Here is a 25,299-nt window from a genome sequence, read left to right as displayed (position 1 = left end):
ACTCTTTGTTATTTTAGTGATTGCTATACAGGGTTTGTAGCACGTATTTTTTAAAAAGATTTTATTTATTTATTCGTCAGAGAGAGAGACAGTGTGTACAGGCAAAGGGAGCAGCAGGAAGAGAGAAAAGCAGTCTCCCCACTGAGCAAGGAGCCTGATGCACGACTCAATCCCAGGACTCTGGGATCATGACCTGAGCTAAAGGCTGGCACTCAAAGGACTGAGCCACCCAGGTGTCCCTATAGCACACATTTTTAATTTATCCCAGTCAATCTTCAAGTGATATTATACTACTTTACATACACTAAGTATAGGTATACTAATACTACACTTTGTGCTATTGTCATAAATTTTACTTCCACATACAACAAATTCCATACTACATTGTTATGTTTGTTAAAATAGTTACCTTATAAAGAGATTTTTAAATAAAAAAATATATATTCGTTCAGATAATTACCATTTCTAATGGTAATTTCTTAACGTTTCTTATAATATGGGTCTACTGGTGATGAATTCTTTCAGCTTTTTTTAATGTGTGAAAATGTTTTTTTCTCTTAGTCTGAAAGAAATTACCACTAAGCACAGAATTCTAGGATATAGTGTTTTTCTTTTAGTACCTTGAATTTTACTATGTTTTCACTTGCATTGTTTCCAATTAGAATCTTTATTCCTCTCTTTGAAACATGTTGCTTTTATTGTTTCATTTTTTATTTTTACTTTCTGCATTTAAGATTTTCTCTTTTCCACTGGTTTTGAGAAATTTGAATATAATATGGTTTGGTGTGGTTTTATGTTTCTTGTGTTTGGGGTTCACTTAGTGCCTTGGAACGGTGAATTTATCAATTTCTTCAGATTTAGAAAATTCTCAACCACGATTTCTTCAAATATTTTTCTGTCTTTCCCCTTTTTGGTGGAACTCCAACTGAACATAAATGAGGCTGCTTGAATTTGTCCATATTTCACTGAAGCTTCCTCTTTCTCCTTCTTCTCCTCCTTTTCTCCCTCCTCCTCCTCCTTCTACTTCTTTTTATCTTTGTGTTTCATTCTGTATAGTTTTTATTGCTACGTCTTCAAGTTAATCAATCTTTTCCAATCTAGCTTTCAAACCTACAGAATACAGTTATAATACCTGCTTTAGTGTCCTTGTCTACTATTTCTGTGTGAGTTCTGGGTCAGTTTTGATTGATTTTTCTCCCTATTACACATCATAATTTCTTGCATCTTTGTGTGTCTGGTGATTTTTTATTTAACGCCACTCATTGTGAATTAACCTTATTAAGTGCTGGGTATTTTTGTATTCTTATATTCTTGAATTTCTTCTGGGATTCAGTTACTTGAAAATAGTTTGATTGTGGGGGGGAGGGTCTTGCTTTTAAAATGTGTTAGACCGCGTGCCTGGGTGGCTCAGTGAGTTAAGCCACTGCCTTCGGCTCAGGTCATGATCTCAGGGTCCTGGGATCGAGCCCTGCATCGGGCTCTCTGCTCAGCAGGGAGCCTGCTTCCTCCTCTCTCTCTGCCTGCCTCTCTGCCTGCTTGTGATCTCTCTCTGTCAAATAAATAAATAAAATCTTTTTTAAAAAATCAAGGACATATTTTTAAAAAATAATAATAAAATAAAATGTTAGACCAAAACAGCATTCAGCCTGCTCTTAATTTTGCCCCACCTTCTCAGTGCTCTCTACCCAATGCCTGTGAGTTATGAAGTTTTCAAGCTGATTGGTGTGAACAGGTACTATTCCTGGCACCATGTGAATTCTGGCTACTGTTCTCTCAATTCTTTGTTCTTTTCCTCACCTGAAACAGTTTCCTCGTATTCATGGACTGTTTAATATTCTGCTCTGTAAACTCTAGCTGCATTGGTCTCCCTGGATTTTCACCGCCATCTTGTCACCTCAGGAAGTCCACTAGACTCTTCCTGGGTTTTCTTTCCCTATGCCACAACCTGGAGACTCTCTTAAGAAAATTAGCTGGGACAATAAGAGGGCTCACCTCATTTTTTTCCTGACTGTCAGGAATCACTGTTCTTTGTTGCCTCCTATCCAATGTCTTAAAAACAATTATTTCTATACTTTGTCTAGCTTTTAGTTGTTTCAGGCAAGAGAGTAAATCTGCCCCAGTTATTCCATCTTCACCAGAAGCAGAAATCCCTCCACTGGATTTTGAATATTCAACATTTCCTCCTTTCCTTCCCCTACCTGATGGATTCCTATTAGGGACAGTTTGCTTAACTAGGGCTGGTTAGTGCTGGTTGATGTCCAACCAAAATTATATTATAGGCTGATAAATATCTTGATTCTCAATCACTATGCCCTGGAGTGAGAGAGGAGGAAGAAGGAGAGGGGAAAAGGGAGTAGTCAAAACATTTCCACTGTCGGTCAAGATGGAATGGGGTGGAATCGACACATGAACAATCTGCGGACTAGTAGTTGGGGAAAAAATCTCGTCCTCCAACTGACTAATTGACTACATAGAGCAAACCTTTGTTCCAAATTCACAGACCCTACCCTAGGCAACATGCAGACACATGCCAGGAGGGAGATCAAACAAGAGATTGTGTGGGTGGTCCACTAATCGGCAAAACTAGAGTAGCTATGTGAGAAAGTTCATCTCTTTCTATGACAAGGGAAGTGCATTTGAGATGGTGGTGTAATGGTAGACTGCAAACTGTAGTCCCCGGAAACTCGATGCTAACGAGTGTTGCACTTAAAAAAAAAAAATTCTCATCTTGGAAATTCACAAATGTACATTAGCATATTTAGCAACCCTGAAAAATGGGCCTCTCAGATGCCTATTATGAGGTGCATAATTAACCAATATCTCCAGCTGTCATGCTCTAAAATCCTCACTGTGTTAAAACTGAAACCAGAGTCCCTCAGGTTTCTTCTAGCCAATGACTGAATATGGCAAGTCCACTAAGGCAGACCTACTCCTTCAAGATATGGGACTTTTCTGATGGGTGGCTTTGATTCAGGGACTCCCTGTTGGCCTTACTGAAACATTTTTAGAACCTCACTGTCATCTAAGGCCTTCCTTACTTTTCCCCTCCTTCCCTTTCCTTCCTCCTTTCCCTTCTCCTTGCCAAGGTTCAGACATATATCGCCATCTGAGTGCTCCCAGCCTCCTCTGGCTCCCTCCCTATTTTCCCTCACAGATGTTCCTCCAATAAATCTCCTGCAACTCTAACACCATGTTGGTGTTTGCTTTTTGGAGGACAAGACTAGCCTATGTATTGAAGGCTCTACGTAAATTCTACATTTAAGATACTAATTTTAACTCAGTATTTCCCACCCATTTTGCCAATTAACACAGCCTATTTTTGTGAAATACCCATTAAAAGTCGGATGGAACTTGGTTGGAGGAATGCCACTGAAATGGAAGGACTAAAACAACAATCAGAAATTTTTGGTTCCAGTACTCTGTCCTCTGCTCCTAAAAATACTTAACATTAGTATAATAATTCTAAGGTAGGCAGAATTCTGTGATGGCTCCCAGATTTCAGGCCCTCTTTCCCAGTTATTGAATCAAGCAGCAATCTAGATGTTGATATGAAGGGATTTTCACAGATGTAACTAAGGTCCCACATTAGTTGGCCTTAAAACAGATTATCCAGGTGGGCTTGGTCTCTCTCATGAGCCATTTAAGTCTGAATCTAGAGGTCAGAGATGGGAAAGTCAGAGAGATTCAAAGGGCTATTCAACAAATTCAACAAATGTGCAGAGTGGAATTCCAACAAAACCTTATTTTACAAAAACAAGATTCAGGCTGGATTTGGCCTGTGGGCCATGCTTTGCCAACCCTAGCATTAATTACTCAATAAATGTGGAAAGCAGGGGCGCCTGGGTGGCTCAGTGGGTTAAGCTTCTGCCTTCAGCTCGGCTCATGATCCCAGGGTCCTGGGATCGAGCCCCGCGTCGGGCTCTCTGCTCAGCGGGGAGCCTGCTTCTCCCTCTCTCTCTGCCTGCCTCTCTACCTACTTGGGATTTCTCTCTGTCAAGTAAATAAATAAAATCTTGAAAAAAAAATGTGGAAAGCAAAAACTAATTAAATTATCTTTTTACCCCATTCCAATCACCTGGGAAATGTAGAAAGGTGTCACTTTTGCAGATACCAAAGTCATAAACCATCGGGTTAACCGGTTCACTTGGTTCTTGAGTTTGGAGGATGGCATGAGGAAGAAGAGGTGACCAATTATCACCATAGCTTGCTCTGTCACCTGTGCCCAAGGAGACACAACAAACTTGCCTCAGCTCAGGGATGAAGACAAGACAATCCCTTAGGGGCTTTTCCTTTTTCATCTTTGTATCCCCAGGGCCTAGCACAGTGCCTGGATAATAACAGTAATCAGTAAATTTAAGTTGCTTAATTGTGTATTTAACAAATATGGAGCTGGACAGTGGCATTTTCTGACATACCCTTTTCTGGAGAATGGGAAGCAGAGCCCAAGGAAAGTCACCCTGCTCTTCTGGAAGAACCATTTAAGTTATCCTTCCACCATTAAATAATCAGACATGGCCCTGCCCTATCTTTGGCTCAAGACTTACTCCTGCAGCCATCCATTCAATCCCACTACCTCCAAATCCCACCTTGTTGCTGGTCTTTATGGACCAACAATTGAAGAGAAGCCAGAGGGTGAGATAAGCCTTGAAGGACACGGCCTCTTTTGTGATGTCCATCATCTGTAGTGGACAAACCCACATGTTTCCGGGCACTGATGACCAGTCCTTTGAGCACTGAGAGGAATGCAGGGAGTATGAGTTGCCCATCACCTTTCCCTTCCCGTAATGGGAAACAGACACATATGTGGGCATAGTCTTCTCATCTCCAACCCTAAAAGTGTTTCTGGGGTCCTATACTGGGAAACACCAACTCATTCACCACGACCCCAACTATTTTTCCTTTGTGACCACACCTGGAACACCCAGCAGGGAAAGGAAAAGTGGTTGAGGGTATCAACGCCCATAGCATCCCTATCAAGCTTGCCCCATCCAGGCCAAGAAGTTTGATGCAGAAGAGCAGCTGTTCACACCTGGTCTGCTCTCAGTCATTTCCTGGCCCTCCCCAGCCTTCTTGGATCCCTACTTAGAGGGACCAGTCTCTTTATTTGCCCTTCTTTCCTCCCTCCCTGATTCCAACAGTGTCTTCCCCAGACCCTCCTGACCCTTACCATGACATAATGCCAACATATCATCCTCTGTTTGGGCCATCCTCAGAAGGCGCAGGATATATTCCCATGTGACCCCAATGTATGAAGCTGCATCTAAGAGGGAAAGTACAAGAAAGACATCCCTATCCCAGGGAGGGGAACATCTTTCACTAAGGCCAGGAACATCCTTCACTAAGGCCAACTTTATAGACTGGAGGCCAGGATACCCGGGTTCTGATCCTTGTTCTACCTCCAGAGTCTGGGCAACCCTGAACTAGTTACTTAATTTATCTGAGTTTCAGCTTCTTTAACTGTTAAATAGAGGAGTCCAGTTCCTGACGTGACCACTGCGCAGGGATGCTGGGAGGATCAAGCTCGATAATGGATATTAGCATAGCACAGAAATGCAAATTATTAGGACAGGCTACACATGAACACTCCTTTACAAAAACCCTTAGGAAATAGAGAGCTATGCTGTCTGAGATGGATGTGAAGACATTTGCCCTGATTAGATCAAGCGACATGCTTCCAGCTTCTGTTGCTGTGTCCTCTGTGCTGGCTGGGTCATGCCTTGTCATTTTGAGCCTAATGCTCCGAAGGCAAACTTACTCCCCCCAGACTCTCTTTCCCCCAGTTCCAAGTGGTGGAGAAAAGGTCACTAGTCCTGTGACTTGACTGCCTTTTCACACTTTGCGATAGAGAGAGGGGAGCAGAATGGGTAAGCGAGCCACCACCATCACCACGAGCCACTAGGGCAGAGACTGAATGGTGAGTCTCTGCCTCCTCCTGCCTACTCTATTAACTTCCAAGACTCTAACCAAATTCAACACTGCAGGTTCCCCTAAGTAAAGCCCTCCTTGCTTTCTCCTTGCCCCTACCCACCACTGCTGAATGGGGGTTTCTATTCTGCCTTCTCTCTTCACCTGGAGTCTTCTTTCCAGCTCTGTGGGTCTCCCATGCCCTAATACATCCTATCATGCCATTCTTGGTCTCCAGAAATTCCCTCCTGAGGTCCCAGGAGCCCAGTAGGGATCCTAGTTTGTTCTCCCACCTACACATACACACCCATGACTGAAATAAGTGGAGATGTCCAATGAGAGAAATCAGGAGTATAAAGCTGATCTAGAGCCTATACAATGTCTCCACCCCCTGCTGCCCCTGTTCTCTTCTCAGACTAACTCAGGCTATACCCTGGCGGTGGATCAGTCTCCCCACTGCAGTCAGGAGGCAGTTTGGGGGCAAGGTGTTGTGCCATCTGTCCCACAGCTTGAAGATGACTATTCCTAGAGACTGGAACCCCAGAGCCATTAGGACCGTAGTACACAGCTCCTCCAGTTCTCCCTCCGGCTTCTGGAAAAGAAAGATTAACTATTCAAAGGCTAATCCCCAAGATGAGTCCCGTAACTTCTAAGAATCAGCTTTGGTCTCTTCCAAAGAGATTCTCTTCCTTCTAGAAGGCAAGAACCCCACTATCACCCCATCCAACAAATGCCTTCCCAGTGATGGAGGGCAAGACCTTCCTAGAGCATGCAAAGAACAGGTAGACAAAAAATCTGCAAAGTCTCTGTGTTGGGGGCAGGGAGGTTGTGGGGATTGAAGATTTTAGAGCAGAGAAATTCCCCTACAGCACCTAGGGAATCATCAGGAAGGTGGGTAGATTATGGAAGCAACTCTGGAAATCTCTGGCAGGTCAAGAATCTTGAACAGAAGACAGGCATGCCAAGGAAGGCAGGTAAACCAGAAGAAAGATAATTCATAGGTAACCAAGAAAATAAGAAACGAGATTAACCAGTGTCACGAATGTGCATGTAAAGTACGTGGGTAGATAGACAGGTAGACATTATGAACGTTCAGTCTAGAGGTGGGCTGGCACACGGGTAAGTGGATTTGAAAGACAGTGAGATGATTAGTTGAATTGCAGTAACAAAGCTGACTAAGGACACAGTCTGAAAACCAGGTCAGACTTGGAGCCCAACAGCCCAAATCCTTCCCCCCTTTCCGTCTCCCTTCTCCTGCCTCACCACTTTGCTTCACTGCTGTAGCTTGCAATTCTGTCTAGGTCATGGTCCCTGAGATATGCTCAGAGTATTAGGTATGGACTCCAGCAAACTGTTTAGAAATGAGACACTCACATCCCAGATCCCAGTTGGTTTCCAAGTGTCATCATCCACCAGAAAGAACTACTGGGCTCAGACCTGCTGTTTTCTTCCCCCAAAGTCCCCAGCCCAGAGGCACAGGCTCCTCACCATGGTCCTCAGGTAGTCAACGAAGATATCGGTCACCTTCTGGCATAGTGGAGGTACCATCTTGTTGTTTAGAATTTTAACTTTCAGCAACTTGAGAGTTTTTTTTTTTTTTTTTTAAAGGAAAGGTATTCTTTTTTTTTTTTTTTTAAGATTTTTTATTTATTTATTTGACAGAGAGAAATTACAAGTACACTGAGAGGCAGGCAGAGAGAGAGAGAGAGAAGTAAGCAGGCTCCCTGCTGAGCAGAGAGCCCGATGCGGGACTCGATCTCAGGACCCTGAGATCATGACCTGAGCCGAAGGCAGCGGCTTAACCCACTGAGCCACCCAGGCGCCCGCAACTTGAGAGTTTTAAAGACATTATCTGTTGACAACTACAGGAGAGAGGGGACTCAGGAAGAAAGGAAGGTTGAAGGGTAAAGATAATAAAGAGAATAAAGGGCCCGTGGTAGAGAAAGGAAGAGGAGGAGTGAATCCAGGAAGAGGGTTAAAGCTGGATCAGGGATTGAGGGGATGGAGGGAATATGGGTCAGACTAGGGACATGGGAATCAGACCTGGAGCTATGATGGCCTGGACCAAGTAGTGCTCTGCTAACTGGAGATTTCTCCTACTCTCCTGGCACAACAGGTATGTACCCAACCAGCTCCCTGGATGGAGATGGTCCTGTGCTCGTTGGAGCCAGTAAAATGTCTGAGATGTCCTCACCTGATCAGCAGCTTGGAGTACCTCCATAATGTCCTCAATGTTCTTTCCTGAAGTATCCCATTCCTGGTTCCTCTCAGTGATCTCTGAGGACTGTATCATAGCTATAAATATATCTGTAAGAAGTAAAGAGCATGAACTGGAGGAGTTGTTTCTCTCATGCTGCAGGCGGGTATTTCATCAGAGGGGGATACCATGCTACAAACAAAAACATACAAGGGGCACTGGGTGGCTCAGTGGGTTAAGCCTCTGCTTTCAGCTCAGGTCATGATCTCAGGGTCCTGGGATGGAGCCCCACATTGGTCTCTCTGCTCAGCAGGGAGCCTGCTTCCCCCTCTCTCTCTGCCTGCCTCTCTGCCTACTTGTGATCTCTGTCAAATGAATAAATAAAATCTTAAAAAATAAAAAAATTGTAAAAACATTTTAAAAACTATAAAAGTTATAGTTTTATTATATTTTATATATTTTTATTATATATTATATATTACATAATATTATAATATTAAAAATATTATAGTAATGTTATATTATATAATATTAATATTATAAAAATATTATAAATCAATATTATTTATATTAATATTAATTAAATATTATTTAAATTAATATTATTAATATTAATTGTTATATAATATATTATATATTACATAATACATAATATAATAATATAATATATTATAATATTATAAAATATATGTTTTATTATATATATTATATAATACGATATATTACATCATATATTATATATATGATATATATGATATATCAAATATATGATATATATCATATATATCATATATATCATATCATGATATATCATATATATCATACATGTCAATATAATATATATTTAATAATAATATATTTATAATATATTTAATATTTAATATTTAAATATATTTAATTTATATTATAATAATATATTTATATGTTTAATAATAATATAATATTATAAAATATATAATATTTTATTATATATGATATAATATATATGATACTATATATTATATATGATATTATATATTATAATATAATAATAATATATTATATTATATTATATATATATCAGGCTCCATGCTCAATGGAGTCTGTTGGAGATTCTCTGCCCCTTTCCCTCTGTCACTTCGGCTGACCCCCTCAAATAAATAAATAAACCTTTGAAACTGATTATGGAACTATAAAGAAGAGTTATTCAAGTAACTTTTAAACATAATATTCTAAGTGTGTGCCTTTAACGGGATATCTCCTAAGGATAAAAAGACCTGCAAAGAAGTCCTGAAATTTATCTAATGAGTTTGTTATTGGTAGTGTTATTGGGGAGGTAGTTATGAAACCATTGCGTATGTTGTAGTAAATATACTGTTTTTCAGCAAACAGGATTGTTACCATGGAAGAAGGGAGATGCAAATATGGAATGGGAGCCCATGATGTTTAAATTTTAATTAATTTTAAATAAATTAAGACTTCGCGATTTAAAGCATTTCTGTCCATTTGAAGATGCCCAAAAACCAATGAGCACCTGAAACATACCATTTACACTCTGCTCTTTTTTTAAAAAAAAGATTTTATTCATTTATTTGAGAGAGAGAGTGTGTGCAAGCACAAATGCGGAGATGGGCATTTTTTTTTAATGTTGAAATCATACTTATATTATTTTACACTACTTTCCCTCATTACATCCATGTCTTTGGCTCTCCAGGCCTTATGTGTCCATGAAATGGAAGCTTTTGCTTCCTTAAGAATGTCTTGTCTGTCCTGCTACTGTGATTATCTCTGAAACTCTTCTCAGGCTATGTAATATCCATGCCACTTCTTTGCAGATGCTTGGGAAGTGGTGGTGGATCTAAAAACATTCAGTTAAGAATCAAGAAAAACATAAGGCTTCAAGCCATGCAAGTTCTCTGACTCTTCTCCACATTTCTGTTACCATCACAAAATTAATTAGATGATTCCTTAATGCCCTACAGATACATTTTATTGCTAAAACGTTTAATTCTACCATTGCAATTTAAGTTTAAAAAAGTTACTTTTAAGCTGGAGGGCTCTGGGGTGGGGGGATGGTGGCGTCAAGATTGCCTTGATTCGAAACTGAGATTAGCCATTCTCCAGTTATGCATCCTGGTGAGCTTCATCATTGCCGGATGTAATATGGGGCTGGATCATGACCTGAGCCAGTACAAAGAGTTGGATGATCATCCAACTGAGCCACACAGGCATCCCTATAACCCACTCTTTTAAAAAAGAAAAAAAAAAAAAAAGGTCTTCTTGAAGAAATGGCAGATTTCTGGTTATAAATGATTGGGAGTAGAAAGAGTACAAGAGGGGCACCTGGGTGGCTCAGTGGGTTAAGCCTCTGCCTTCGGCTCAGGTCATGATCTCAGGGTCCTGGGATCGAGCCCACATCAGGCTCGCTGCTCAGCAGGGAGCCTGCTTCCTCCTGTCTCTCTGCCTGCCTGTCTGCCTACTTGTGATCTCTGTCTGTCAAATAAATAAATTCTTAAAAAAAAAAAAAAGAAAAGAAAGAAAGAGTACAAGATAGGTCCCTATACTTTTGTACCAAAAACAGACACGTGCTCAAAAACCCAATGGGTATACACTAAAAAGGCAAAAGACCCAGATGAAAGGGGTCTCCCATTGGTCAAATGAGCAACATTTTGAACATCAAAAAGAATGACAATAATAATTTAAAATCCATTGAATAAAAAATAAAGAAGAAAAAGAAAGGAACCCATGGCCCCAAAGTGGAACTTAAAAATGGTAGTGGTACACCTGGGCTGCTTATTCAGTTGAGCGTCTGCCTTCAGCTCAGGTCATGATCCCAGGGTCCTGGGATGGAGCCCCTTGTCAGGCTCCTGCTTGGCGGGAAGCCTGCTGCTCCCTCTCCCACTGCCTCTCTCCCTGGCTTATACTCACTCTCTCTCAAATAAATAAATAACATCTTTTTTAAAAATAATAAGATAAATTAATAAATGCTTGGTAGTTATAGTGGGGGAGGAGGGATTCCACTTTAAAAGATGCCAGCTAATAAAAGAGAAGGAATGACAGAATTGCAACTATAGATGAAATAACTGTTGCAGGCAAGAAGCACCAATGATATTGACATGGCCTGAAGCATCACCACGCGTATTATACATTAAGTTACAATAGGAGAAAAGCTCTTTTACAACAGAGAGATCTGATGAATACCCCCTTCACCAAGCTATCAAGCGTAAAATCACCAATAACAGAACTGACCGATATTATATGTTTCCTGATGATGCAATGGAAGACATGCTTCCCCATGCAGTATTTTTGCCCACTACGTTTAATTTAAATCTAAAATGAGGAAGTGATCAGTCAAATCCAGATTATAGGACAGTCGACATGACCACTAAAGACGGAAATGGTGGGTGGGCTATCTTAGATGAAAGGAGAACGCAATGGATCATCTTTGATCGGATCTTAGGTGGGCTGAAGAATAGCTAGAAAGGAAATTTTAGCTAGAAAGAAAATTTCAAGGACACTGGGGGAAATTTGACCACAGGCTATGTGATAATGATAATATTGTATCAATATTACGTTCCTTGAGTATAATAAGGTTATAAGAATTCTCCTGGAACACTTAAAGTCCATAATATAAGTGTGAGCTTACTCTGGAATGATTCAGGTCTATGTGCATGCGTCTGTATATGGATTGAGAGAGACAGAGTGTGAGATGAGCACAAACATGGCAAAAGGTTTAGCAAATTGGAGAATGTAGGTTGAAGAATAATGGGCGCTCACTGCACTATTCTTTTAACTTTTCTATAGGTCTGGTATTTTTTCAAAATAAAATGTTAGGAAAGAAATCAAGATTCACCAGTTATCAAAAGACACCATTAGGTGAGTAAAAAATGGCAAAGCTCAGAGTACAAAAAGATATATATCACCCATAAAATCAACAAAGTATCCATATCTAAAATATATAATAATCCCCTGCAAATCAAAGAAAAATGGGTAAGAGACTTAAAGGAATTTATAAAAGAGTATATCCAAATGGCTCATAAACACATTTAAAGGTTTGCCTCAATCTAACTAGGAATTAGGGAAGTAAAAATTAAAACCACAGAAGTATATTGCAACACACCCACCAGAATGGCTTAAACTTAAAAGGTTTACAATAACTAGTGTGGAAATGATGTGGAACAGTGGGGATTTTCATATACTAATGGGATATAAAAGAATATAGCCGCTTTGGGAGACAACTTGGTATTATCTACCAGAATGTTTAAGATACGCTTACTCTGTGATCCTTTGCCAGGTAAACACCTAACGGAATGCATGCTTACTTATGATAATAGACATGTGCATGAATGTTCACAGTGTCATTATTCATAACAGCCCTAAACTGCAACTCCTATGTCCAATATCACCATAATGGAGAAATTGTTATTATTCATATAATAGTCATATTGTGGAATACTATATAGCAATGAAAATGAACAAACTATAATGTCCTGCAACAATAGGGATAAATCTAACAAATATGAAATAAGTGAAAGATGCCAGAAATAATAGATATTTCACGATTATATTTATTTTTTAAAAACCCTCAAAAATAAGCAAATATGAACTACCATGTTCAGGGATTCAAACTTAAGTAGTAAAAGTTTCAAGAAAAGCAAGAATACGATTTTTATTTAAAAAATGTTTTTGGGGGGATGCCTGGGAGGCTCAGTGGGTTAAAGCCTCTGCCTTCAGCTCAGGTCATGATCTCAGAGTCCTGGGATCGAGCCCCACATCGGGCTCTCTGCTCAGCGTCGAGTCTGCTTCCCGCCCCGCCCGCACCCCCCCCACTGCCTCTGCCTGCCTCTCTGCCTACTTGTGATCTCTGTCTGTCAAATAAATAAATAAATCTATAAAAAAAATTAAAAATAGAAATGAAAAATGGTTTTTTTACTTATATGTGGAATCTAAAAAACAAAATAAATGAACAAATAGAAACATACTCATAAATACAGAGAGCAAACCAGTGGTTGCTAGAGGAGAGGGGTGTAGGGGACGGATAGTGAAGGGGATTGAGAGGTACAAACTTCCAGTTTTAAAATAAACAAGTCACATAAATGAAAAGACAGCATAAAGAATATAGTCAATAATATTGTAATAATGCTGTATGGTGACAGATGGTAACTACACTTACTGGAGTGAGCATTGTATAATGTATAAAATTGTCAAATCACTCTGTTCTGCACCTGAAACTAATATAACATTGTATGTCAACTATAAATCAAAAGTAAATATTTTTTAAATCAGTGGTTATCTTGAGAGGAAGTAATGACTAGGAAGGATCACAACAGGGAGAGCTGGATGGTGGTGACACAAATATTTGCTTTGTGGTACATCATTGAGGTCTACATACTTGTTGATGCACTTCTCTGTGTGTCTTTAACAAAACAGATGTTTTTTAAGTTAAAAATAGAAAAAAATAGAAACTATAAGAAAAATATAGGATTTTATGTAAAAATACTATAGGATTTTATGTAGAAATACTATTTTTAGGGCACCTGGGTGGCTCAGTTGTTAAGCGTCTCCCTTCAGCTCAGGTCATGATTCCAGGGTCCTGGGATCAAGCCCTACTTCGGGCTCTTGCTCAGTGGGAAGCCTGCTTCTCCCTCTCCCACTCCCCCTGCTTGTGTTCCCTCTCTCACGGTGTCTTTCTCTGTCAAATATACAAATAAAAAATCTTGAAAATAGAAGAAGCTATATTTTTAAAAGATAATACAGAAAACAAAATTAGAAATTGAACAACTCAATAAATAGGTTTCAGAGTAGACTAGATGCTGCTGAAGAATGAATCAGTGAATTGGAGGACACACTGGCAAAAGTGACCCAGAATCTAGCACAGACACATGGAGAAGAAAATAAAAGAGAGACATTTAGAGACATGGATGAAAACCTCCAACATATGCTTAATGGGAATGCCAAAGTAATGTAGTGAATGGGCAAAAGGTCATAGTTGAAGTGATAGTGGCTGCAGATCTTTCAGAATTCAAGCGAACATGAATGCTCAGATTGGAAAAGCACACCAAGTCTTTCACAGGATAAAGAAAATCAATCCATTTCTAGATACACTGGAATAAAATAAAAGACCAAAGAAAACAAGAGAACTTTAAATCACTCAGAGAAAAAAAGATTACCTGCAAGAAAAAGACCACCAGACCAACAGCAGACTTGCCATCAGCAAGAGTAGAGAAGACAATGCAATAATAGCTTCCAAGTTTTGAAAGAAAGTAACTATCCATCTAGAACTTTATACACGGCTCCATCATTCAAGAGTAAGAGTTTGGGCGCCTGGGTGGCTCAGTGGGTTAAGCCTCTGTCTTTGGCTCAGGTCATGATTTCAGGTTCCTGGGATCGAGTCCCGCATCGGGTTCTCTGCTCCACAGGGAGCCTGCTTCCCCCCGTCTCTCTGCTTGCCTCTCTGCCTACTTGTGATCTCTCTCTAAGTGTCAAATAAATAAAATCCTTTTTTTAAAAAAAGAGTGAGAGCAAAATGAAGACATTCCAGATAAGCTAAGAAATTTATTATTCATAAGCCCCCACTGAAATAAATACTAATAATCTTCCTTCTTTCAGCAAGGAATGAAATAAACCCGGAAAGGAAGAGAAGAATGCAAGAAATGTATTAATCATGTACTCAGAATTAGTAAAACACGTGGTATCCTGAGTATCTTCTGTTGGCTCTCCAGATGCTCCCTACCTTCTTCCTCATTCTGTTAAATGTTTTGGAGGCCATATCCAATAAACCCCCTTGTCCTATGGCTCGCAGTTGGGTTTTGCATATGGGGAGCCCTGATAGGAAGCTGCAGAAAGAAAGGATGGGCAGGTCACAGTATATATTCTCCTGGTTCCTCCTGGCCGTGTGATTCTTGGCTGGGTGCATACCTTGAGGTCACTGCTTCTCTCAAGATAGCCCTGTGTGCACAACGCTCCTTCCAGCTTTTCACGACTTCTCCCTCCCCACATCCCTTCAGGCCTAGGGGTGCCTCAACTCTGGCTGTTACTGGCTCCAGCATATTTACTATCTCTTGTGGGTTTCTTAATCTTTACTCACAAATACTCATCCGAAATAGTTGCTTTAAACTGTTAAACTCTCCTCAAATATTCCTAATTTGAATGTGTAGTTTGTTTTCTGGTAGGTGCCTGGGAAGGTGGTAAATTTAAGGGAGTATTGTCGGTGAAATATAATAATCACCACTAAATCGAGGGAGTTAAAGCCCTGATGGAATGAGACCGTTAGCACAGCACAAAAGATGAGCAGGCTGAGGTTGAAGGGCAGGGATGGAGTGTGATATCGTTATTTTCCTTAGAAGGAATATAGAGAATCGGTGCACTTTAAACTTTATTTTTTAGAAAAATAAAGAGGATAAATGCTTATTATTTTTAGAGTAAAAAAATCTCTCCAGGTGTTGAGTTGCAGAACCTTATTTCAATATTTTAGACTTCTTCATTTCTTATACTACTTAAATTCAATACATCCAACATTGAATATACTATCTTCCCTCCTTCCCTAAATTAATCCCTAAATCTGTGCAGTTCTTGAATCTTGGTCATCTTTGACTTCTCTCTCACACCACCCACAGCCCTGCCAAGACAGAGGATTTTACTTATTCAAGGTCCCTTGAACCCAACCCTTTCCTACCCTTATACAGCCACTGTTCGACTTCATTTCTCATGTTCAGACTCACCTCCTTTTTAGGCCTGACCCTGCTCCAGTCCCTGTTTTTGTCCTTCTCACCCACACCAGACAAACAGCAGCACTACAAGGAAGAGGTTGAGATGACACAGAGGTAACGTCTCCTGGGAATACGACCCAACTGTTGAGAAATAATCATATCTTAGCAACCAAACTGAGAATGCTTACATTAGAACTAACCCACCAGCTCCTTAATTCTAAAGAACCTAAGGTGGAATAGAGCTTCCCCTCCCCCAAAGACAACTCCTGGAGAGAAATGGCTTTATTACAACTTCTTCTTTAAAATACCTGCTGCAGGGGCGCCTGGGTGGCTCAGTGGGTTAAGCCTCTGTGTTTGGCTCAAGTCATAATCCCAGAGTCCTAGGATCAGTCCCGCATTGAGCTCTCTGCTCAGCGGGAAGCCTGCTTCACTCACTCTCTCTGCCTGCTTCTCTGCCTACTTGTGATCTCTGTCTGTCAAATAAATAAAATCTTTAAAAAATAAAAATAAAATGCCTGCTGCAGAGTAGCTATTCAACAAATGTGTTGAGAAAATAAATGAGTGAACGAGTTATATTTTTTAAACTTGTTATGTTGACTCAAAGGTGCGCACAGGGTTTATATATAAATATATTTACCATGGCACTATTTATCTATAAGTAAAAATTCAAAATTCTCTTGACACTCAACAATACACAGATACTTACATTACAGTTCATACATATGTGCAGTTGTTAAAATTAATTTTGTAAAATATTTAATGATATGACAAAATGTTCACATAGATTAAGTTAAAAAAAGACAAGTTATAAAATGTGTATAATACTGTTTTATATATATCCAACTATATATTTTATATATATACATATATACACACATATGTGTATATATATACATATATATTTTATATATATTTTATATATATACATATACATATATATACATATAACCAGACTATTCACATATACACACACACATACGAATGCACAGAACATACATCAAAGTGGTAACATATCCAGATGGTAGATTTATAAGGAATTTTTATTTTCTTCTAAGGACTTCTCTATAAGTTCCATGCAGTTTAAAATAAACATATGTTACTTTTGTCATCCAAAAAGTGTTACTTTTAAGTATGTTCTTTTAAAAATGTAAACTGATGATTCAGAAAATGTTTTATTAAAAGCAAGGAGGTTTATAGAAAAAAGCCTAATTCAAGTGACGTCAGCAAATTTTTTTTAGCTTTGTCTATATGATGGGTGTTGTGAGGGTATTCGAGATAAAGGTAACATGATTGCTGACCTCAAAGAACTTAGAGTGAGAGTAAAGAACATATGACAGTTATAAGATAAGACAATACACACAATATTATAGGCATGTACAATGTTCTAAAAAACAGAGATGAGAGTATATAATTAAGTCTGTAAGAGCCAGAGAAGGTTTCCGAGAGAATGGGCTGGTGAGTGTGGCTTTTCAGGATGAAAAAGGGTAGAGGGCATGATGTGGAGGGAGAAGGAACCTCTCAAACAAAGAAACAGGATATACAAAAAGCACTCAGCCATGAGGCAAGGCAGGAGACATCATGTTAACGGACGTACACACAGAACCAGTCAAATAATGTAGTGATTTCAAATGACGGAAGTGTCATGTAGCTGCTAAAATTAAGATTTTATTTTAAGATTTTATTTATTTATCCGACAGACAGACATCACAAGTAGGCAGAGAAGCAGGCAGAGAGAGAGGACAAAGCAAGCAGGCTGAGCAGAGAGCCCGATGTGGAGCTCCATCCCAGGACTCCGGGATCATGACCTGAGGCGAAGGCAGAGGCTTAACCCACTGAGCCACCCAGGTGCCCCTAAAATTAAGTGCACTTGTGAGTTCAATATTTGGTAGAAGTGTACAGAACGCAAGTGAGGAAGAGAGGCCTTGTCACAATGCTGTGGCAACAGGGAGTCCTTGAAAGGCTCACATATCAGAGGGCCTGGGATTTGTGATTTAGAGGAACCACTCTGTTTGTAATGCAGAAGATGGGCCTGAGGAGGACAAGACTGCAGGCAGGGGGGAGAAATGATAGTTACCTGACCTGAGGTAGTAGCACAGGAGATGAAGAGACAAGAACAGATCACAAAGATACTCTGGAGGTTAAAATAGGCAGAACTTGGCAATGGATTAGAAGAGGTGAGAGAAGACGCCAAGGAAAAGCAGGCACGTGGGATCTCTCCCAGGTTCAGAATTGAATATGGTAAATGGAAGAAACATTCGATATTGAAAATACAGAAAGAGGAACCCATGTGAGAGGACAGGGGATAATGGGAAGTTTTAAGAACATGATGGGTTTGAGATTTCTCTAGATATCCAAGGGTAAAACTTGGAAGCATTAGGATATACTAGAGTTTAAGGGGAACTGGAGATGTAGATTTTGTAGCTCAGAGGTGATGGTCAAAGCCATTCTTTTGCCTCAGAAGAGAAGAACAAGTGCAAATGGCCAAGAATCCTTAAGAAGATAAACATTTAACAAAATGAGCAGAAGAAGGTGAGAATATAGAGGAGGAGACCGAGTGAAAATAATGAAGTGGAAGGGTATGCTATAGAGCTAGCACAGTGATTGAGAGCTTGGTCTTTAGACAATCATCATACGATCTCACTGATGTGTCGAATTTAAGAAACAAGGCAGAGGATCATAGGGGAAGGGAGGGAAAAAGCGAAACAAGACAAAACCAGAGAGGGAGACAAACCATAAGAGACTCTTAATCTTGGGAAACAAACTGAGGGTTGCTGGAGGGGTGGGGGTGAGGAGATGGGGTGGCTGGGAGATGGACATGGGGAGGGTCCATGACGTGGGGAGCACTGGGTGTTGCACAAGATCAATGAGTCACAGACCTATACCCCTGAAACAGTTTCCTTATTCATGAAACTGGATACAGATAACATCTACGCATTCGTGAAAAAAAATCCTCAACAAACTAACAATAGGAAGTTACTTCCTCAATATGGTAAAAAGCATCTGTGAAACCTACAGCTAGAGTATTTAATGGTGAAAGACCAAGAGTTTTCCCCCTAAGATTGGGAGGAAGGCAAGGATATACATGCTCACCAACCCTATTCAACAATGTACTGAGTAGGCAACAAAGGTATAAAAGGCATCCAGATTGGAAAAGAAGAAATCAACTATTTTATCCACAAATGACATGATCTTGTATACAGAAAATCTGAAGAAATCCACTAAAAAAAAAAAAAAGCTAGAATTAATGAAGGAGTTAATTAATGAAGGAAATTCACAAAATCAACATCTAAAAATCAGCTGTACTTCTATACACTAGCAATGAACAATACAAAAATGAAATTTAAAAAATTATTACATTCACAATAAGATCAAAAAGTAAAATACTTAGGCATAAACTGAACGAAATGGGCGTGAGTTTTACAATGAAAACTATAAAACATTGCTAAAAGAAATTAAACAAGACTTAAACAAATAAAAAGACATTCCAGGTTCACGGATGAGAAGACTAAACATAATTAAGATGGACAATCTCCCCTAATTGGTCTACAGATCCAACATAATCCCTATCAAATTCCCTTCTGCCTTTTTTGTGGAAATTGGAAAGTTAATTGTAAAAGTTATATGGAAATGCAAAGAATCCCAAAATAATTCTAAAAAAGAAAGGATGGAGGACCTATACTTCCTGATTTCATAACTTACTACAAAGATAATCAAGACAGTGTAGTACTGTCATTAAGACAGACATACAGGTTGATGGAATATCATTGAAAGTCCACTAATAAATACTCACATTTATAGTCAATGGATTTCCTACAAAAGTACCAAGAAAATCCAGTGGGAAAGAAATTGTCTTTTCAAAAAATGGTGTTGGGGCAATTTGGATAACCCAAAGGACAAAAAAATTAATTTGGGCCCCTACCTCAGACCATACAAAAATTAGCTCAAACGGATCACTAACCTAAATGTTAGAACAAAAATTTAGGAGAAAATCTAAGAGTAAATTTTTGTGGTCTTACGTTGGGCAAAAAGCAAAAGCACAAGGAGAAATCAAAATGGTGAATTTAAAACTTCAGCACTTCAAAAGACACAATCAAGATAATGAAAAGATAACCATAGAAGAGAAGAACATATTTACAAGTCATAGAGATATATGCGACTTACCTCTTACAATTTAGTAAAAAGCACAAATAACTCAATTTAAAAATGGGCAAAGGAGGGGCGCCTGCGTGGCTCAGTGAGTTAAAGCCTCTGCCTTCGGCTCAGGTCGTGATCTCAGGGTCCTAGGATCCATCCCCAAGTCAGGCTCTCTGCTCGGCAGGGAGCCTGCTTCTCTCTCTGCCTGGCTCTCTGCCTACTTGTGATCTCTGTTTGTCAAATAAATAAAGAAAATCTTAAAAAAAAAAAAATGGGCAAAGGATCTGAATACACATTTCTCCAAAGAAGATATATTAATGACCAATAAGCACATAAAAAGGTATTCAACATCATTTGTCACTAGAAAATGTAAATCAAAACCACAATGAGCTACTACTTCATATCCCCTAGAATAACTATAGTCAATAAGACAATTAACAAGTGTTGGTGAGGATATGGAAAAATCCTCATACATTGCTGGTGGAAATGTAAAATGGTACGACCACTTTTTTTTGAAAATAATATGACAGTTTCTTAAAAGGTTAAATATAGAATTATCATAAACCCAGGAATTTTACTTTGGTTATCTGCCAAGGGGAAACGAAAACATAGGTCTTCACAAAGATTTATACATAAATGTTCATAAAAGCACTATCCACAAGAGCTAAAAGGTGATAATAATTCAAATGCCCATCACCTGATGAATGGATAAACCAAGTGGTATTTCTATGCAATGGAAGAGTATCTATCCAACAATACCAAAGAAGGAAGTACTGAGACATGCTGTCATAAGCTCTATGAAAGAAGTAAAACACAAGAACACACATTGCACGATTCCATTTTTAACAAATGTCCAAGATAGGCAGATACATAGAGACAGAAAGTAGGTTAGTGGCTGCCTAGGGCTGGGGGTGAGAATGAGGGACTCTAGTAAGATAAAGTTCTTTTGGGGTGATAGAAATGTTCTAAAATTAGATTTTGGTGGTGGTTGCAAAATTCTGTAAATATGCTAAAAATCAGGGTGCCTGGGTGGCTCAGTGGGTTAAAGCCTCTGCCTTCGGCTCAGGTCGTGATCCCGGGGTGCTGGGATCGAGTCCCGCATCGGGCTCTCTGCTCCGCAGGGAGCCTGCTTCCCCCCCTCCTCGCCTGCCTCTCTGCCTACTTGTGATTTCTCTCTCTCTCTGTCAAATAAATGAAAATTTGGAAAAAAAGAAAAAAAAAATATGCTAAAAATCATTGAATTGTACACTTAAAATTGGTGAATTTTATGGTATTTAAATAATACTTTGATAAAGCTATTAATTTTTTAAAGTATTCTTTTAAGATTTTATTTACTTATTTGTGAGAGAGAGAGGGTGAGCTTGAATGGGGGGAGGGGCAGAAGGAGAAGAACAAGCAGACTCCTCGCTGAGCAGGGAGACCGATCCAGGATACCTTCCAGAACCCTGATATCATGACCTGAGCCGAAAGCAGATGCTTAACTGACTGAGCCACCCAGGTGCCTCAATTTTTGTGCAGACTCCTCGCTGAGCAGGGAGACCGATCCAGGATACCTTCCAGAACCCTGATATCATAACCTGAGCCGAAAGCAGATGCTTAACTGACTGAGCCACCCAGGTGCCTCAATTTTTAATTTAAAAAGAAATATGTCTATCACTGGCACCAAGATTCTGGCCTCCAGATACCCTTTCCCACTAAAAGGAATGAGGACTTCTTAGAGAAACTGTTGATCCCAGGTCTGGGGACAATAATGTTTAAGATGAGCCTGGAACGTATTGCCACCCTAAAGAGCAAGGAATCTATCAAAGATTATTTGTTTCAAGAGACAATTTCAAGAACTCCTTCTGGCCAAAGATGAGACATTTTAAACAGTAATAAAGATAATAATTAAAATATATTGAAATATATCAAATGCATTTACCCACCTGAGTTCATAATGATTCTTTTTTTTTTTTTTTAATTTATTTGACAAACAGAGATCACAAGTAGGTGGAGAGGAGGAAGCAGGCTCCCCGCTAAGCAGAGAGCCTGATGTAGGGCTCGAGCCCAGGACCCTGAGATCACCACCTGAGGCAAAGGCAGAGGCTTTAACCCACTGAGACACCCAGGTGCCCCAGTTTATAATGATTCTTTTTTTTTTTTTAAGATTTTATTTATTTATTTGACACAGAGAGGGAGATCACAAGCAGGCAGAGAGGCAGGCAGAAAGAGAGGGGGAAGCAGGCTCCCTGCTGAGCAGAGAGCCTAATGCGGGGCTCGATCTCAAGACCTTGAGATCATGACCTGAGCCAAAGGCAGAAGTTTAACTCACTGAGCCACTCAGGCGCCCTGCATAATGATTCTTAAAGGGGAAAAAAATTGGTCATATTTGAAAAAATGTATATTATTTTGAAAAATGATAAATAAACAGAACAAATCAAGCAATTATTCAGACTCTTCTATATAAATTGTACCACTGGATAACAAAAACAGTTTATTAAGTGGCAGTATCTCTTTACAGAAGTATGCCAGTTAATGAAAGAAGAAGCAATGATATAATAATATCATGATTTTTGAATTCATAGTTGATCAAAGGGTGCTAACATCTCCCCGCCAAAAAAAAACCAAAAAACCTCTAATCTGAATCTGATCAAGCCTCCAGAACGAACTAGTAATTCACAGTAAACAGAGGAACATGTTAAACAATTCATGAGGCTATAGTTAGCAAAACCCAAAATGTGGGAAAACAGCCTTGTTCCTTCAATAAATAAATCTCAAGAGAGAAAAAAAAGATGAAAGGGGAAATCAAAGGTCAAAAAAGCTAAGAGACAAATCAAACAGTCATAAAGTAGGACTTCACTTGGATCTTGGTCCAAACAAACACACTGTAAAAAGAAAATATGAAATAATTGTAAATTTCAGGATAGCAATATTTGATGATATTGAAGAATAATTGTGTTGGTGGTTAGCGTGATAACGGTATTTGCTTATGTTCTTTTAAAGAGATCATATCTTTTACAGATATATACTGAATATTTATGGATAAAATTATATGTCTGGATTTGCTTCAAAATAATAAGGGATGGGGAGAAATGGTGGGAGTAGATGTGAAACAAGATTGGCTTTGAGTTAATAAATAGTGCATTTGGAGATGGGTACAGGAAAGCTCATTGTGCTATTTTCTTGACCTCTGCATATGATTAAAATTTTTTGCAACAGAAACTAAGCTCTCCCAGGCACCCTCTATTATATTCCATTTCCCCTTCTTCATAGCACTTCTTACTCTCTGAAATTATCTTATTTGTTTATTGTCTGTTTCCTCCCCGCAAACAGGTAAGCTCTGTGAGATGAGGAAGCTTGCTCATCTCGCTCATTTCTGTATTTCTGGCCTAGATTAGGTCCCCAGTCCCCACGTCTTAAACAAAATGAACAAATGAATGAGTTGCCCTCTTTGCTCTGGGCTTCCTTCCCCGAACTACCCTTCTGCCTCTGCCCCTTCCAACTTCTCCCCGAAGCCTTCAGAAAAGCCTCTGCACTGCAAAAACTTCCCTCCATCCTCAACTCTTCATTGACTGCCCTTTTCATCTCGTTTCCTCGGTGGAAACGCGACACCATGGTTTCTCCTGTGTACTCTGCCGTGCAGCCTGCTTGTTTCCTCCTGTGCTGCGTGACTCAGGGTCAGGCCCCACGCAGCCTTGTTTAAACACTTTCTCCCCATCCCCAGCTCCACTGCCACCCACTCCCGCTGCAGGCAAGCCTCTACTCATCCAGCGGACCCTTAGTGTCATTGCTCCGGGAAATGTCCTTTGGTCCTCTGGCCCATACTGCCGCTGTCCAGGGTATACGTGCCACCCCACTGAACGTCCTCACCTATGAGAGCATTTTTCACACTACATCGCAACTATCAGCTTCAGTTACATGGCTCATCCTTCATCCCCATCCCCGCCCCGGCCATAAGCTCTGTGGGTGAAGGAACTTCTCACAGTGCCGGCACATAATGGGCTGTCCGTAGACATGGATTAAATGAAGGAAGTCAGGAGATTCCAACAGTGAGAGAGACTGAACATGGAGAGACCCAACAGGAAGTCTCTGTCACAGAACCAGTGGGAAGTGTTAAGAGTCTAGATTGGGGGAGTATGGCAGAACCAGATGGAGACCTGGACACGATGCCGCATAATTATCAATAACACAATCTTTCTTGCCAGATCACCACTCCTCCCTTCCGTTCACCTCACTGGCGGCCACCGCACCCACCCCCACCACTGGAGCCAGAAACCTGGGACACTTCTGCCCTCATCCCACTCCATCTAATCAGAGACCAAACCTCATGTCCAACCTTCCTTCCTACCCCCACTGCTTCTGCTTTCGTTCAGACCGCCATCATCTCACATTCTGCTTGTTTCAAGTAAATCTTATGGGGCCATCCACCTTTAGGTCTGCCGTCCTACATCCCTATGCTATCTTTCCCCCGCACGGCTAGAAGAGTGAACTTTAAACCACCAATCTGTATGTTATTCCCCTAATTAAACCCCTATGATGGCTCCTCATTGCCTTCATGGCTTTAGCCCAGGCTCCTCAGCATGGCGGCCAAGGATCGCACTCCGTGATCCATCAGCTTCCTGAGGCTCTTGCCCTGCCCCTTCTCTAGGGGCACTTCCCTTACCCACAGTGTGTGTCATGCTCATCCTGGTTTCCCTCCCTGGGATGTGTTTTCTATCTGTGTACACTGCAAAAAAAAAAAAAAAAAAAAAAAAAAAAAACCATCATCTTTCTTTTTTGGTTTTGTCTTATTTTGTTTTGACAGGAAGTAGGATTTATTGGTGAGCATGAATGGGAAGGGTGCAGTGCCGAGGTTCTCACGAGTGCAGAGCCTGCCATTTGTCCTAGGGACCATGATTTGGTGGCGGGGGTGGGGGGATGCACAGAACTCTCTCTTTAAAGATATTTATTTATTTATTTGACAGACAGAGATCACAAGTAGGCAGAGAGAGAGGGAGAAGCAAGCTCCCTGCTGAGCAGAGAGCCTGATGCAGGACTCAATCCCAGGGCCCGGAGATCATGACCTGAGCAGAAGGCAGAGGCTTAACCCACTGAGCCACCCAGGCGCCCCCCAAGGGACCATGATCAGGGATATATCTGACCCACGGCCATCTGTGATGAGCCACTTTTCAGCTCCCATGTCTTCAAGTTCCTCCCCATTAAATTTAGTAAGGCCACTTCTTGGAAATGTGGATCTTCTGGAGGCCAGGGAACTTGACCTTGGCCCTGCATGGGGCCTCAATCCATGCTCCTTGTTCTGCAGCTTGGTATGGATGGACACGGTGACTTGGCCAATATGGACCCTGACCACTGTGCTCTGGGGCTTTCCAAAGGCACCCCACATACCTGTCTGGAGCC

The 25,299-nt window shown here is 40.2% G+C and overlaps 1 protein-coding gene across 3 annotated transcripts in view; it reads right to left on the bottom strand.

The window, feature by feature from the left end:
* Window positions 1-16,142, bottom strand: part of LOC116594149 — a 35,946-nt gene extending 19,804 nt beyond the window's left edge. For 2 of the 3 annotated variants that reach the window (XM_032349139.1, XM_032349140.1), the window contains exons 1-4: window positions 6,337-6,425; window positions 5,168-5,260; window positions 4,587-4,733; window positions 4,076-4,216 (exon numbers count right to left, since the gene is read on the bottom strand). In XM_032349139.1, the coding sequence (XP_032205030.1) occupies window positions 4,076-4,216; window positions 4,587-4,733; window positions 5,168-5,191 (312 nt within the window). In that variant the 5' untranslated portion in view covers window positions 5,192-5,260; window positions 6,337-6,425. Of the gene's footprint in view, window positions 1-4,061; window positions 4,217-4,586; window positions 4,734-5,167; window positions 5,261-6,336; window positions 6,497-7,392; window positions 7,483-7,733; window positions 7,767-8,098; window positions 8,212-15,801; window positions 15,931-16,097 lie in introns of those variants that run through there. The other variant, XM_032349138.1, reaches the window with a different exon arrangement.
* Between the last annotated feature and the right edge of the window lie 9,157 nt (window positions 16,143-25,299).

Source organism: Mustela erminea, chromosome 6 (genome assembly GCF_009829155.1).
Source record: "Mustela erminea isolate mMusErm1 chromosome 6, mMusErm1.Pri, whole genome shotgun sequence".
Classification (NCBI taxonomy): domain Eukaryota; kingdom Metazoa; phylum Chordata; class Mammalia; order Carnivora; family Mustelidae; genus Mustela; species Mustela erminea.
The sequence above is the reverse complement of the archived record's forward strand: the minus strand, read 5'-3'. Positions and strand labels throughout refer to the sequence as shown.